Below are 14,805 nucleotides of genomic sequence, written 5' to 3' on the forward strand. Positions count from 1 at the left end.
CTCTCTGTTATCCGTCACTAGTTTTCCTGACCTGCATGGAAAAATGGTGCTGAATCCTAAAGGGCCATCATAGAAACCTTTTATAGCCCAGTTAATGGAGACTGTGTTACCGGTAAAGTTCTGGCTTTTTCCTCTAAGAGGATTCTGCACTCTGCTCATTCATTTACATCCGATAGGCTGTCTGAATCATTTAACCTTCTCTTACAGGGGACTATGTTTTTCAGGGTTTTATTGTTTTCCTTCCTGTCTCAGAAATGGAAAGACAGAGGCTCGAGTCTTTGACAATGTCTCTCGCAGACATGTCTTAAGCTTGCATTCTCCTCTACAGTACACTGCTACTACTCTGATGATCTGCTGTTTGGACAGACATGGTCTCTTCCTTTGTTTTTGAAAAGTTTGACTTTCAATACTGCAGACAGTTGAAGGAATCTGCATTCTGTTCTTCCATAAATCATTCAGAACTACATTTCGACAGCTGCGAATGTGGTTATATCACTTAGCACTGTGGATTTCAACTGGCTTCTCCTCCAATGATGGATGAAAGTCATTTCTTTTTGAATAAGGCAGGTGTTTTCATACAGTATTTTGTATTGTATCAGTTGTGATCCTAATGCATACTTTCTGTCCTATGCCCACCCCCACCCTCCTCCTTTTGTTTCTCTTACAGAGGATGAGCTGTAGCTACCTTCTCTGCACCATCCTGCTCTTCGTGGCTGTCTTGCTGGCTGTCACAGTAACGGGCACCATCCTTTTTATGAACCACTACCAGGCCCCACCTATGTCCGATGGCCTGCCCCACATTTCCACCAATCAGGATGAAGCCAACGCCCTGGTCACAGTTGAGAGGGGCGATGGCTCCCGTATCAACATCTTCATTGACCCCAATTGTCCCGACTACAACAGTAACTTTTTGCGTTTGGAGGGTGTGCAGACCTCACTGCTCCATTCACTAACCGACCACGACTCTGACCTGAAGTCGGTGAAAGGCCAGGATCGGGCTCTGCTCGTCAACCTCGCCGAAGAGGTGGCCAAGCTGTCGGCTCATGCGGGACAACTAAAAATGGACTTCGAGTCTCTGCGGAGGGGGCAGGGCAGTCTGGGGCAAGACCTGACCACACTACAGACGGAACAAGGACGCCTCATACAGGTGAGAAACAGACGTATGCCTAACAAAAAAAAAATCCAAAAAACTAAAACACCACACTACAACCCTCAGAAAAGTAATGTAAGAAATGTAAAATCCAGTATTTTAATATGTATTTAGATGTATCTTTATATTATGTTTGATTTTTTTTAGTTTCTGCAGTTCAGAAACTGAACCTCTCAAGAGGTTCAAACATGAAAACACAGTTAAAGGGACAAACGGGCCATTGGCAGTGCTGGTACCAAAGTCACTATGTGATACCTGACTTCTCATGGTCATTTACTGTAAAACCATCCTGCCGGACATTTAAAATTCAATCAACCACAACCAAACCAACTGTCCCACAGCCAAAGAGAGCCCACCAACCAACCAACCAACCAACCAAATCCCATATACCCATCCACCTACTACCTACTACCCACTTAATTACCAAGACACCAAACCACACACCAACAAGTCACTCCCAAACTGACAACTTCCCAGGTAACCACTCATCTAACTACAAACGCACCCAAATCACTCACCAACCAGTCGCACCTCTCGTCCCCAAACCAACCGATTGTCATCCAACCACCCAGCCACCAGTTAACACCAACCGACAGCAAACCACCACCTAACAATCCACGAACACCAAGATCCAGATCCCATTCAAAAGTTTAACCTACGGTCCACCCATCCACCAATAAGACCTAGCCCGATCAAAATTAATTCAAGGATAGCTATAACATTTATATTTTATAGATGTGTTTCTTGAAGAAATTCTGACAATGTGTGTATTATACATCTTTTTTGCAGTTTTTCAATTTCATTCACATATGGAAATGAATAGTACCAAAAAGTTTGGAATAAAAATTAACTTTTTTTTTTTAGTTTCTCTGTTTTCGTTATTTTAGTTTTTCGACGTCATTCAAATAACTGCAATTCAAGGTATGAATGCAAGTAAATCGAGTGTGAACGTATGTTCAAGAGATTGTTTTCTCAAAAACAGTCAGTCACTTAGTTACTTATCATATGAGTCATAAGCCAAGGAGAAACCAAGGATTCGCCAGTGAAGTCATGACTTTAAGTACTGTACAGTAGTGCTCAGGGACTGGATTGTGAAGCAGCTATCGATATATATTGATCGTGAACCCACCTTAAGATGTGTCACAGCTCAATGAACTTGGGGATTTTCTGCTGATCCTACTTAGTTTCTTCCATTTCCTGACATTCAATTGGGAAAAAAAAACAAAAAAACTTCCCTAATCCAATGCCAACTTGACTCCATCAGTTTCTTTTCACACTTCACAAGCCCGGTAACGGCTAAATTAAAGTGTAAATAGGGCTCATGTTCCACTGAGTATAACTCACTCAGTCTAGTGTTTGAAGATGAGGTCACAGGGGAAGAAATGCCCATCATCATTCTAGAAACGGAACAACTTTCCCATTAAATCGGTAAGATAACATAATGTTTCCCCAGATGTGTAAGTCAGCCTCTACATTGGATGAAAACATAATTAGACCCCCTTCAGTTTCGCACTGTCCACATTGATTTATTGATGATACATTTCCTAAATGTGCGTGGAAAATCTTCACACCACATGCTCTTTTAATTTTGGCCCATCAGCCTCAGCCTCTCTTCTCCACAGTAAATAGATTTCATAGCTGCCAGCCATACGGCTCAAACAACTGAATGCATTTTGCTTCTGCCAGTCTTTTCTTTAAGCCAGACCTCTGTGGCTCGTGGTTCAACATTGTTTAGAAATCACTCAAAAACTGCTTGGTTGGATCTGCTGAGGGGTGCTGTTTGTTTGCAGAGTGAAGGCAGAAAGAGGTCCATTCCCTTTCACTACTGCTAATTTGCGGTGTAGGTGGCACAGTGCAGTGGGCAGCGAGGCTAAGTGGAGGTTGGTACTAGCTGCACGGTTACTCCAGGTGATTGATTTCCTCTTTGGAGGCGAGGCATTTGGTGTGCACATCCGCTGTTTCTGCTTGACACCATGGTGTGACTGTGCGATCTATGGCCCACCTGTGGCCAGGACTTCTGATTTATATGATGACACAAAGCTGACTGTGCGAGTGTTAGTAATGGCTCTGTGTGCACCCCAACCCCCCCCGAAGAACACTTTCGCCGTGCTACAGCAGGAGAAACCTTTCCACATCCCCCCGAGGTGATGTTGCAGAAGAATCTCTTTGCAGTGGGTTTTAGGAGCAATCTGTTTTCATTATTAAAAAACTAAAATATTCATTTTTCACAGTGAGCGCTTGCAAGCCTCAAATAGAAAAGGTACACCAAAGCCCACGTATTTGCATTCAAATAAATCATACTGATGGGAAAGAAAAACTGGTCAAATACAGGGATGAGGCAATACATTTAAATGATGAGAGGCAGACATGGCGTAGCACGTTGCTCTCTGTCAGAATAGTACGGGCGGTTTTGTTTTCACTTCAGTTTGCTTTCCTCTCCGCATCTATTTCTTTCATTTTACTGTTTAAACATGACTTCAGATGAACAATTCTAATGACAAATGCATAACGCAGCTACATTTACAAATGTAAATTCAATTTAGAGGCTATTATTTGCTTATTATTTTTGGACCGCTTGTATTCATTCAACCATTAATATCAGGGACCCCAAAACAGGACCCTGTGGGATTCAATCTGCGTAGATCCACAAGTGCTAGAAGAAACGATCCATCCATCTTTTATACCCATTTTTGTCCAACCAAGAGTCACAATGGGACCGGAGGCAAACCCAGCTGAACCATTACTTTTCAATCAAATAACCAATAACCTTAATCAACTGCACTGTTAAACGTACACCACTGTTTTTGTATTTTGTAATTTGTAAAAAAAAGAGACTAATTATGAGTCTGTTTTAAAAAAAAACCAAACATATTGTGTGAAACTGGGTAAAACAGGATCTACTCTGAATGCATCAGCTCGGGGCCAACACATCATCCCTTAGAGCGATTTAGAGTCGTCAGTGAAACTAACAAGCATGTCTTGGTACGCTGGGGAAGAAAAAACACTAAATCACAGGGACAACATGCAAAGTTCACACAAAAAAGGACCTGGTTTTAAAGCCCGAGTTAAATAGTTTTTGTGTTTTTTTGTGAGACAGAAGAACCAATGAATATTATCCCGAGTATTAATATTTGTTACTTTGCAAAACAAACTCTCCGGTTTTCCTGGAGAAGAATCACCTCATTAATTCTGAACCAACTCAGTCATCCTGAAAGCAACATGAAATATGTCCAACTGTAAATAATATTTTGATTCTTCATTACTCACATGACTTGTGATGCATGAGCAGCTTGATACGCTCAGACTAACTAACCAATAACTGTAATTTCCTAACCAACACTGTGCTGTCCAAGACAATTGTTGGGCAAATTACAATGGATTTGTACCTGAATAAAGTTAAAATAGTTTGTGCCTCACTTTTAATTCTATTAGAAATGACATAATAGTTGTATTATTATAACACATTAGCTGGGCTATCATCTCCCTATAGGCAAGTCTAAATAAATTATATGTTAGTTGGAAGTAAAATGGTGACACGCGTTATTTTTGTCCATTAGCGGTAATCGGTCATAATAAACATTTTGTATTTATAACTGCATGCACTCCTACGTAGGGGACACCACAGTCATGGAGAGGATAGCACCTGCTCTTGAAAGGGAGGAATTAATGAGTGAATAAGTGACAACAAGAAGCAGCAGCAGCAAGAAACGGCCAAGAAACACTCTCAACAGGCAGACAGCAGCAGACAGCTCATAGTATAGTGGGCTAATGTTTAGTTTAGGGCATCCATCCATCCATCCATCCATCCAAACCTCCACTAATGCTAAAGCTATCAGAATAATGAGCTCACAGAAACTTCAGTCATTTACACTGTTATTTCATAATCATCTTCAGTTAATGGTGCATTGCTGCCAAAGGTAGTGGCATTACAGTGAAGCTTCACTATATAATCTGTTATTCTTCCCATCACATTACCAGTGATGCTTCTATATCTTCCATGTAATGGGTGATTTTGTATCTTCACTAGTGTAATGTTCATGCTATAAAATTGTCTTAGTGTCGTCAGAAAGCGTCTGTGCACAAAAGCCACTGTTTTCTGTTCTTACCTTGCAAGTGTAGAGATTCTAAAAGCTCGCCGCCTTCTAAAAAGCAATTAATTGAATTTAATACATTTTATTTGTATAGCACCCTTTATAAACAAAAACGACATCTCAAGCTGCTTAACAAGAGGAAGAATAAAAAACTGAAAACACATTAGTAAAAGTAATAAGATTTGTACAACCAGTGTAAATACATCAAAAGACTAGATGAGACTTGCTGACAGTTACCTTGACTGCGTGAGGCAACATAACTCAATGCAAAAAAATCTTTAAAAAAATGACGTTTATGATGTACATGGTCATGATTTCAGGTATTATGTAATTTTAACCTACGCTTTTAATATAAAGTCTCAAAGAACCCCCCACCGCATGAATCTAAAGATCTCATGAACTGTTCTTGTTGCAGTGTGTAGCTCCCGGGTTGCTTTCGACATCAATCTTACTTGGTATTAACTTCAAACCTGTCAGTGGTATGAATTGCATTAAAAGTCCTCAACATATTTCAGGGTCCAGCGGAGACGGCGCCTTCTGCATAGGCAATTGTGACTTGTAATCATGCGACGCTTTTGAAACTAAAAGTGCTTGCGTCTCCAGAGCTGAAGTGCACCTCGCAAATACATTGTAACACTTTTTGCACAAGGTATGACTGCAAAAAGGATGTTAAAAAAAAATGGGGGGAAAAAAACTGCAGGAGAGAGCATGACTTACCGATTTCCTTGAACCGCAGGTCACAGTTTAAACTGAATTACGTGCTTGTGGAATATTAATGATTTGGACAAGTGACATCTGCAACCTCTGCTCGAGGGATCGAGGGGTGAACTGCTGCTACTGTAGAATAGAAAAACCATATTGCCTCAAGATTCTAATTCTGGTCGTCACAACTCCTTTGAGTGTTTGTGAAACTGAAATTATGCTCGTTGCAGTGGCCCGTCTCCGAAAGTGATACAAACAATGACGTACTCTCTGCGAGACTGGATAAGAATAAAAGTCACACAGAATATGGAAACCTAATTGAATTAAGCAAACAAGCAACTTCAAAGATACAAGCTTGCCAGTTCAAAGGAACAACAAAATAAACATTAGCATTTCTGAGAGTCCACACCACTTTTATTAGAACAATTAAAATGTAGATATGCTGTAACAAACAAATACTTTTCACCACAAGGGTATTAACAATTTTCAATGTACATTCTTATTTCTGTAAGAACTCATCAGTATAAAGTTGCAAAATTATGACTTTTGCTTAATATCCGGTTATTATGTCAAGAAAATTGCAATTGTACCATGAGATTATACAATATTAATGCTCTGTGTGAATGCTGTGACAAGAAATTGTGAGGGAGAAGTGGAGCACAGTGCCTATCGGTGCATGTGTGGGGGTACTAGTACTCAAATGAGACAAAGGGCCAATATAGCAAAGAAACATTAAAGGGCCATTAGACTGCTTTATTTCATTAATTACCATTTAATTGCACAGCTGGACTTTTTCCACTCCCACTCCTACACCGAGCTGCACATGGGCCAAATCAAAAGGCTGATCAAGGACCAAGAAAGTCTATGTGCGATACGATTTGCAGTGAAAAACATTCCCCTTTGTACAGAGCCCCTGCCCATCATCGGGGCTAATCTTTTATTCATGGTTTCTTTGCTTCGGAGGGATCTCGTATGTCTAGGATCGGCGCCTGTTTAATCAAATGGATGCAGTAAGCAAGAGAGAGGTCGACCTAGCGTTTGTGCGCTGCTTTGACTCGACGGATCAAATCAAACAAGTACACATAATCAATTCCATCACAGTTGACTTACTTTGACATAATATGTGGGTGGAAAAATTGAGAAAATGTAAACTCTCCATTTTGTGAACCATATAGCCTATCTTGGCGTCGTACAGAAAAGTCGATGCGGGGGAGTATGGCGGTCAGCACTCTTGCCCCTGGTTCAAGTCTGGTTTAATTTACTCCCGGCTCTCCCGATTTCTGCCACGGTCCAAAAACATGTGTTTGAGGTTAATTGGCGGCTACAAATTCCCTGGAGAGTGTCTTTTCTCTGTGTTTGCCCTGTTGACCTGTCCAGGACGCACCTCGCTGGGATCACTTTCCAGCCATCCACAACGTGTATGAAGTTGTAAAAAAGATGAATGAATGGACAGATGGAATATAGGTGCCGTCTTTTACCGTTCAAGCAAATGACGTGACACTTTTGACACAGTTATATTACAACATATCTGTATGACATGAATATGTAACACAGTTGGCACGGTTAAATGTTTTTCAGATGTTCAAATAAATATGGTTGTAGATTGTTGATGATCTACCAAATACAATATATATCTCCATAGGGTGGATAGATTTCTGGATACTCAAGTACAGCTTCTGTTCCAGTGCCTGAATTTCAATCACAATGGTTAATATTAATATCTATACACCTATGAAATATCTAAGTGCAACAGAAATGATCCAAATAAGCCATTGATTATAGTAAAAATACATGTTGCTATATGTTTATGAAGCAAATGTGAATCTTAAGCTTTAAAATCTTAAGCAGAAATTTCCATTAAATGAAATGCAAATCAAAAGGTTTGCAAATAAATTCCTGTAGATTCAATGGTGTAAATTGCAAATTAGAAAGTACGAGTTAAACTCCATATGAGTACTCAAAATTACTATCAAACTTGAGTAAGATCAGTATTTGTAATCTTTTTTCAATAACTTTTTTTCCACAAGTGGCAGAACACACACAAAAACAGAAAAAAACAACTCTTAAATAATAAATAAAATGCTTCTATACATACACATAGAAATACTCATATAACACATATATCTACTTTACATGTTGTGCTTTTTAATTATATATACAATATTGCTCCTGCAGTATTTCTTCATGTTGTTGTTTTGAGCTCTAATATAATGCTACTGGCCCCTGGTATTCCTCTGGTGGTTGAAAAATAATTAAAAACAATAAATTATGTGTGGAAAAAAATGTGTACTAATGAATTATTAAAACGATGCATTAATCACCTTGTTTTTCAGCTCCACCAAGAATATCACGGAGCCAAACTCAATATAATTATGAAGAAAGTATCACTAAATAGTTGAAGAGTTTGGGTGTGTTTTGGTAGCTGTGCAGTTTGTTGAAGTACTGAAAAGTTCAGTGCTGTGAAGTATTCTTCAAACATTTCAAATCTACTGGGTATTTTTCTTCATAATTGAAATGGAAAAGGACAAATACGTCTGAAGGTTTCAATTATTTTTCAATTTGCGGGGACTGCAAGAGGAAAACGAGCGCGACTTGCCCTCCGAGGCTGCAGCCGGCTGGACAGCGACTCTCTGTGATGGGAAGATGTCGTATCAGACAGATGGCGACTGGACGACGTTTCATACTTTCCTTTTTCGGCTTTGCATCAACGCTGTGTTGCGTGACTTCTACCCTCACAGGGAACGAGCCTCCCCAAAGTTCCCGATTCAGGCCACGGAAAGCTCGCCCCCGACGCGTGCGCCACTAGATAATTCGCTCACGTGCGACGCAGCTAAGTTACAAAATTGGAAAATAAATTGGATGGCACAGTAACAACACAAGGCCGACTTTTAAGTGCACGTCGGCGTGTGAATTATGTAGAGAAAATCTGAGTGTAAATTCCCCTCGTGCGTCTGCCGCAGATGTGCAAGAGAGCACCCAGATTTCACTGCATTCGAAAGGCATGACTCACACCGACGAGGCTCCTCGTGTTGAACGCTGTGGCGTAACCGATTCCGTATGCCAATGCAATGGCGTCCTAATGAGAGCTAATTACATCATGATCCTAATTGACGTGTCACTCAAGGCTTAGCCATAGACACTCCTCTGTTTCTGGAAAGGCCCCCCCCGTTTCAAAGCACAAATTTAAACAAACAGTAATTACCTAATGCCTATGCCTCTTGAAATCACATTGAAATATTGCTGACATGAAAAGCAGAGGAAAGAAATGTTTTTTTTTTGATGATGTTGATTATTTTAAATAGCTGCTTGTAGCCTACCAGGCTGCCACGCACAGTGGGCCGTCTCTGTAATGTATGCATCCATATGTGAGAGTTTTGCTCTGGATCTGCATGAGGTCATTACGCACACGTGTCGTTTTTTTTTTTTTTGTGCCTGTGTTTCTGGATTGAATTACAAATATAAAAAAATTATAACTTAAGCATAGCCTTCTGTGGCTTAGAGGTGTTGCATAGTTATTGAGGCCACAGTATAGCCACTGGGGCTTCTGCCTAATGCACTTTTAACACCTGAAAATAGCACTGCAGACATGCAGAAATACTGTGTGTGTGTGTGTGCGTGTGCGTGCATGCATGCGTGTGCATGTGTGTGTGCAAATGGGGGCTCAACACCTGGTTGGCTATAGGCAGCGGCCAACTAGAGCAGTATGTGAAAATGACCTTTCGGTAATGAACGGCACATTAAGGGCTGCAGGAAGGAGAGTGACCAGAGCAGACCAGAGAGGTTACCCCCGCTCGCAGCTAGCCCCAGCACACACATTCATCAAGAGCCTTCCCACAGGGCTCTTTGTATTTCACAGCATTCACCAAAGTGCATTATGGAACAGGCAACCATGTGGTGTCTTTGCAGCACAGGGCACTCTCTGCACCTCTGCTTTTCTAAAGGTCCCCAAAGGGCCAGACTGTACCAGTTGTTATATTATACTGAATCTTATAGTCCATTAACTATACATTTTGTAGAATTTGCATAAGGCTCAATTTTACAAGTTAGATAAACAGTTTTAGTCCCTTGTCCCTTGGGACAACTTTTAGTCTTTTTTTTTTTTTTTTAGGTTTTGTTCCTCATCTCTTTTTTTTTAATCCCATTATTATCACAGGGGCACAAAGCCGCACTTGTTGATGCCTTCAATGAAAATCATACATTTAAGTTGCTTCAATGAAATCATCCACGATTAATTGCCTCGTCTCACCACCCTAAAGCCACAAAGAAAACCGGGGCCACTAATTGGAAAAAAATTAAAAGTCTTGCACAGTAGTGTCATACAGTAAAGAGCGTGTAGGAAATGGAAAATCTCATAGCCTATGATTGTTTTCTGTGTCGTGCCTCAAACTTTGACTCTGTGACCAATCATCTAATCAAATTCAGATTGATTTGCTGTACATCTCTGATATTGATAAAATCGCCATGGTGACTGCGAACATGTCAGCAGATCTTTCTGTGTTAATAGTCTAACGCAAGCAAAAACCCTAATTTTAATACTCCTGTGATGTCTTATGTAGGTGTAAGATCTATTTATCTTTTCTATCTGAACCTCAACTGAGCTGTGGGAGCCTATTGCAGGGTTTTTGCAGTTCCACATGGACTCCACCAGACTTCTGAAGGCGTGCTGTTGTATCTCACCCCAAGATGATGGCAGATAATCTTTCAGTCAGTTGTGAGATTGGGCCTTCTCGGGATCATGTGCATTCAAGCCTTAAAGCGCCTATAGCTTGGTCACCTGTTCACTACTTCACCTCGTCGGGGTCATTTTTGATAGATGCTGACCACTTGGGAACCCCACACACACACACTTATTAACTCTGAGTCTACCATCTTTGGCATTTGTTAAACTTGCTGAAATCCTTACAATTGTACATTTTTCCCCACTTCTAATATTTTTAGTATGAGGGGGATCACATCACTGCCTCATATATCTCCCATACTCACAGGTGCCAAGGTAGAAGGATAAATACTATCATTCACTTCATTTTTCTGTGGTTTCAATGTTATGGCTGATCAGTCTGTTTGACCAGATGAAGTGTCTGTGCATTTGTGATTACCCTCCAAATGTTATTCAGCCTGTGGATCATTTCCTGCAAATTTAATAGCATTTTAATCTTCATATATTTTACCGGAACGTAAATGATTTCCATATTTGTAGCCAAATAGAAAGAGTCTGAAAATCGCTTTGATATTATGTAAATCTTAAACATCTTTAGGTTCACATTTCAGCTTAACTGTCCAAATCTATAAAAGTAATAATTATTGGAAGATAGAAGATATAAATTACATTCTCGGAGAAGGGTGGGAAGTGTTTTAAAGTCTTTACAGTTTGTATTCACTCAAGCAAGAACAATTGCAAATTCAGGAGATGTGAAAATGTGTGTTCCTCTCTTCCATTGTGTGTGTGTGTGTGTGTGTGTGTGTGTGTGTGTTGCAGCTGCTGTCAGACAGCCAGATCAACATGGTGAAGGTGGTGAACTCGGTCAGCGACGCTCTTAATGCCATGCAGAAGGAGAACGTGGGGCTGAAAGCACGCGTGAAGGCCGACTTACAAAGGGCACCAGTCAGAGGGGCGCGCTTCAAGGGCTGCTCCAACGGTAAGATAAAAACGTGAAACGCTTTGGCTGTATGTACCTGTCGAGCAGGATTTTTTTTATTTTTTCTCTCCCCGCAGATTTGTCAGATATCCCGTCCGTCCCTCCCGTCTCCATGTGCGCGCAATGTATACATCACGGTCTACCTTTATGTGTGACCTTTCGCTATTCTGCCCTGCTCTTATTTCCTGATTCTCCTGTTATTCCTATCGCACTATTGTGTAAAATTAGATTTCAGTGTGGTCCGTCTGTCATCCATCTTGCCACATATTCATTCAGCCCAAGCCTCTCCTGGCAATATCAGTATGTTTCTCCAGGCTACAGCTCATCCACATTATCCAGTGGCCTTGGTAGGGATGTGGAATTTTTTTTTCTTTCTTTTTTTTTTTTTCCGTACTGCACATGAGAGATGACTTGCATGTCCACTGGACTGTGTTGCTGAGAGACAGAGAAGGGCCTCAGGCACCATCCCATTGGAAGGCTTTTAAGCAGGCACAGTATACCCCATGGCATTTTTCCCCATGTTGGATTTGCTTCGCATAGGTAGCCAAGGAGCAGAGTGAAGGCCTCTTGTGTTTAACATACGCCATACAATAATGTAGTGCGATTTAGTGTGTGGGTGTGAGTCGCAGAGACTTGAGTAACCTCATGAATCTGTAAACACGAGGCTTTGTGACATGTACGAATGGATGTTCACTCTGTTGTGTGGCACGTTTGGTGGGAGCATTTGTCGTAAGATTAACATCATAACAAACTATGGCGACATCTGCTGCTGCTGTTATTCTCACTATTAATACCAAAGCCATTATGATTACTTTTAATACTGTGAGTACTCCTAATACATTACTACTATTAGTGCTACTGAACTACTCCATTCATGACTGTTGCTAATTATTACTGTCGCTGCCATCATTACATTTACCACTATTCCAGTAACTTTTATTAATAATGCTCGTACGACTCTGATCTACTGCCACGCACCTGCGACTGCTATTACTTCAATTACCATCAACACTACTTCAAATGCTTCTGCAACAGATACTGCTACCAGTTCTTGTACTGTTACTGTTACTACTACTATGATAGTGCTCCTATTCCTGCTACTACAACTACAGATACTACTTATACGAGTACTACTCCTATTACCCCTATTAAAGTACTCATGGATTTACTGTTATAACTCATTTTTCACATTATTTTACTATTCAACTACTGTTATTACTACTGCAGCTTTTATACTAGTAGTCGTAATAATAATAATAGTAATAATAAAAATACTACTACTACTACTACTACTACTAATAATAACTATTTATATACTATTATGATACTATTTAGGACAAAGCTGAAAACTCTACCAAAATCAACAAATCCATAAATTAAACTCAGCTCATACTTTGGTGTAATCTGTCACAATCCAGTACACCAGCTTTGCTATAAATTCTTCCTCGACAAAGGTAATAATGTTCAGATTTCCATGATATCGTCGGAGTGGTTTTAATCTGCCCATATGCTCTTTTTCAAGGCTTTTTTTTTTGGTGCCTTGATGTTGAGAAAGCCGAAATTATACTGAGAGTTAAAAGTATGAATACGTTAGTACTATTAATCTCGAGGAAAACTCAACATTATGGGTTTCGTAATGGCAGGATTTATGGCAGCGCTGCTGTCCTGGATCACGTTGGGTTGTCGACGTGTTCCCAGTAAAGCGGCTGGAGAGGAGCAGAGTGATGTTTCGACGACAGAACTGGCTGAAGCGCTGTCCGTGGTGCTGAACACTTGGAGCAGCAAGCCAGTCGTTTGACTCCACACAGTTTATGCCTCATGATGCCTTTGAGACTTTCTCTCCCTTAACCAGATTTTTTGAAGCAATCAGTAAACACTTTCTTGCAACAGAGTAGAAATTCAAGTGGCAATAAATTATAAACCAGTTAATGCTGAAATTATCCCTTAGATCTTAGTGGGATTGTTATCTCACAGTAGGTGTTTAAGCTCAGCCGTGGAATCATTTCTTCAAGCCTTGTTTTAATGTATGGTCTTCTCTGGCGTTTTTAGCCTTCTGGGTTCTGAAATAATTAATGCTGTCCTTATTTTCACAATGTGAAAGATCATCTGAAAAATTAGAAAAGAAAAATATGAATGGATGGATTCACAAAGATGCCAAATAACCCCAAACGGAATTGGTCCCTTTGGTTTGCGTGACAACGATCAACTAAGAATAGCAAAGTGAGTGTAAAAGTACATCTAAAATGTCATATTTTGTTTAAGTTTATGTAAATAACACATTGTTTTGCCGTATTTAACAATGTAAATGCAATTCTTTAGGGGGAGGAAAGTGCATTTGTTGATTTCCTAGAGTAGAAATAGATAGAAATGTGGGATTTTGGTCAGTTTTTTTATATTTAATCACATAACTCCAGTGTAATGATAAAAATATCATTTAATGTTACTGTGAGGATTTGATTTATCCACATATGTAGGTAAATGTCCTCGAGAGGGAGAAATGAGGGTCACTGCTTGTATAGGAAGGTTAAATTCTTGAATAATGTAATAAGTTGGAGTTTGATGTGTTTGTTGAGAACGTTCTATTTCAATTTATCCATATCTTGGTCACGGGGTGCTGTATTCGATCCCATCTGACTGGTTGACAATAGGGGTACAGCTCTGGCAAGCCACCAGTCTCTTATAAGACAGACGGACACAAACATTTTGGGCAATTTAGAGTCACTAATGCATTTAATTAATAATGATTTTTTTTTTTTGGGGGGGGGTTGCATGGAGAAACTGACAAAACCACACTAAGGAAATGCACACAATCCTATGAGGCAAAGAGTGCTAACCACGATACCTCTGTGCAGCCTATCGGACATGATGTAACAAGTCGACCTGAATGCTGGAGTTGCTCTGTCACAAAGTCTACACTGTGAGGAAAACAACGAGACCAGTAGAAATTAAGAGAAGTTGGCAACCAAAGAAAAAGAAACCGAAGGAGACAAAACCTTATCGTGAATCTCTGAAAATGAAATTAGTGAGGAAATCCTTCTCAGCACATTAACAGCAGCTTCTCACCAAAGGACTGAGCAGAATTGAGCCTCCTTTTGAAACGTGGTAGATATGGACACAATCAAACAATGCAAACGCCCGACACAGTATTATGTACAATGTGGTAGTGATAGCAGTAATAATACATTTTATTCACAGGCACCTTTCAAGACACTTTGGTTCAGGAAAT

The 14,805-nt window shown here is 40.1% G+C and overlaps 1 protein-coding gene across 1 annotated transcript in view; it reads left to right on the forward strand.

Annotated features, from left to right (window-relative positions):
• fibcd1b (fibrinogen C domain containing 1b) overlaps positions 1 to 14,805 on the forward strand; it is a gene marked incomplete at both ends in the record, with an annotated part of 123,115 nt that overhangs the window by 40,688 nt on the left and 67,622 nt on the right. The window contains 2 exons of the mRNA XM_080510101.1: positions 668 to 1,147; positions 11,420 to 11,579. Of these exons, the coding sequence (XP_080366227.1) occupies positions 668 to 1,147; positions 11,420 to 11,579 (640 nt within the window). The remainder of the gene's footprint in view (positions 1 to 667; positions 1,148 to 11,419; positions 11,580 to 14,805) is intronic.

Source organism: Blennius ocellaris (genome assembly GCF_963422515.1).
Source record: "Blennius ocellaris genome assembly, chromosome: 15".
NCBI lineage: Eukaryota > Metazoa > Chordata > Actinopteri > Blenniiformes > Blenniidae > Blennius > Blennius ocellaris.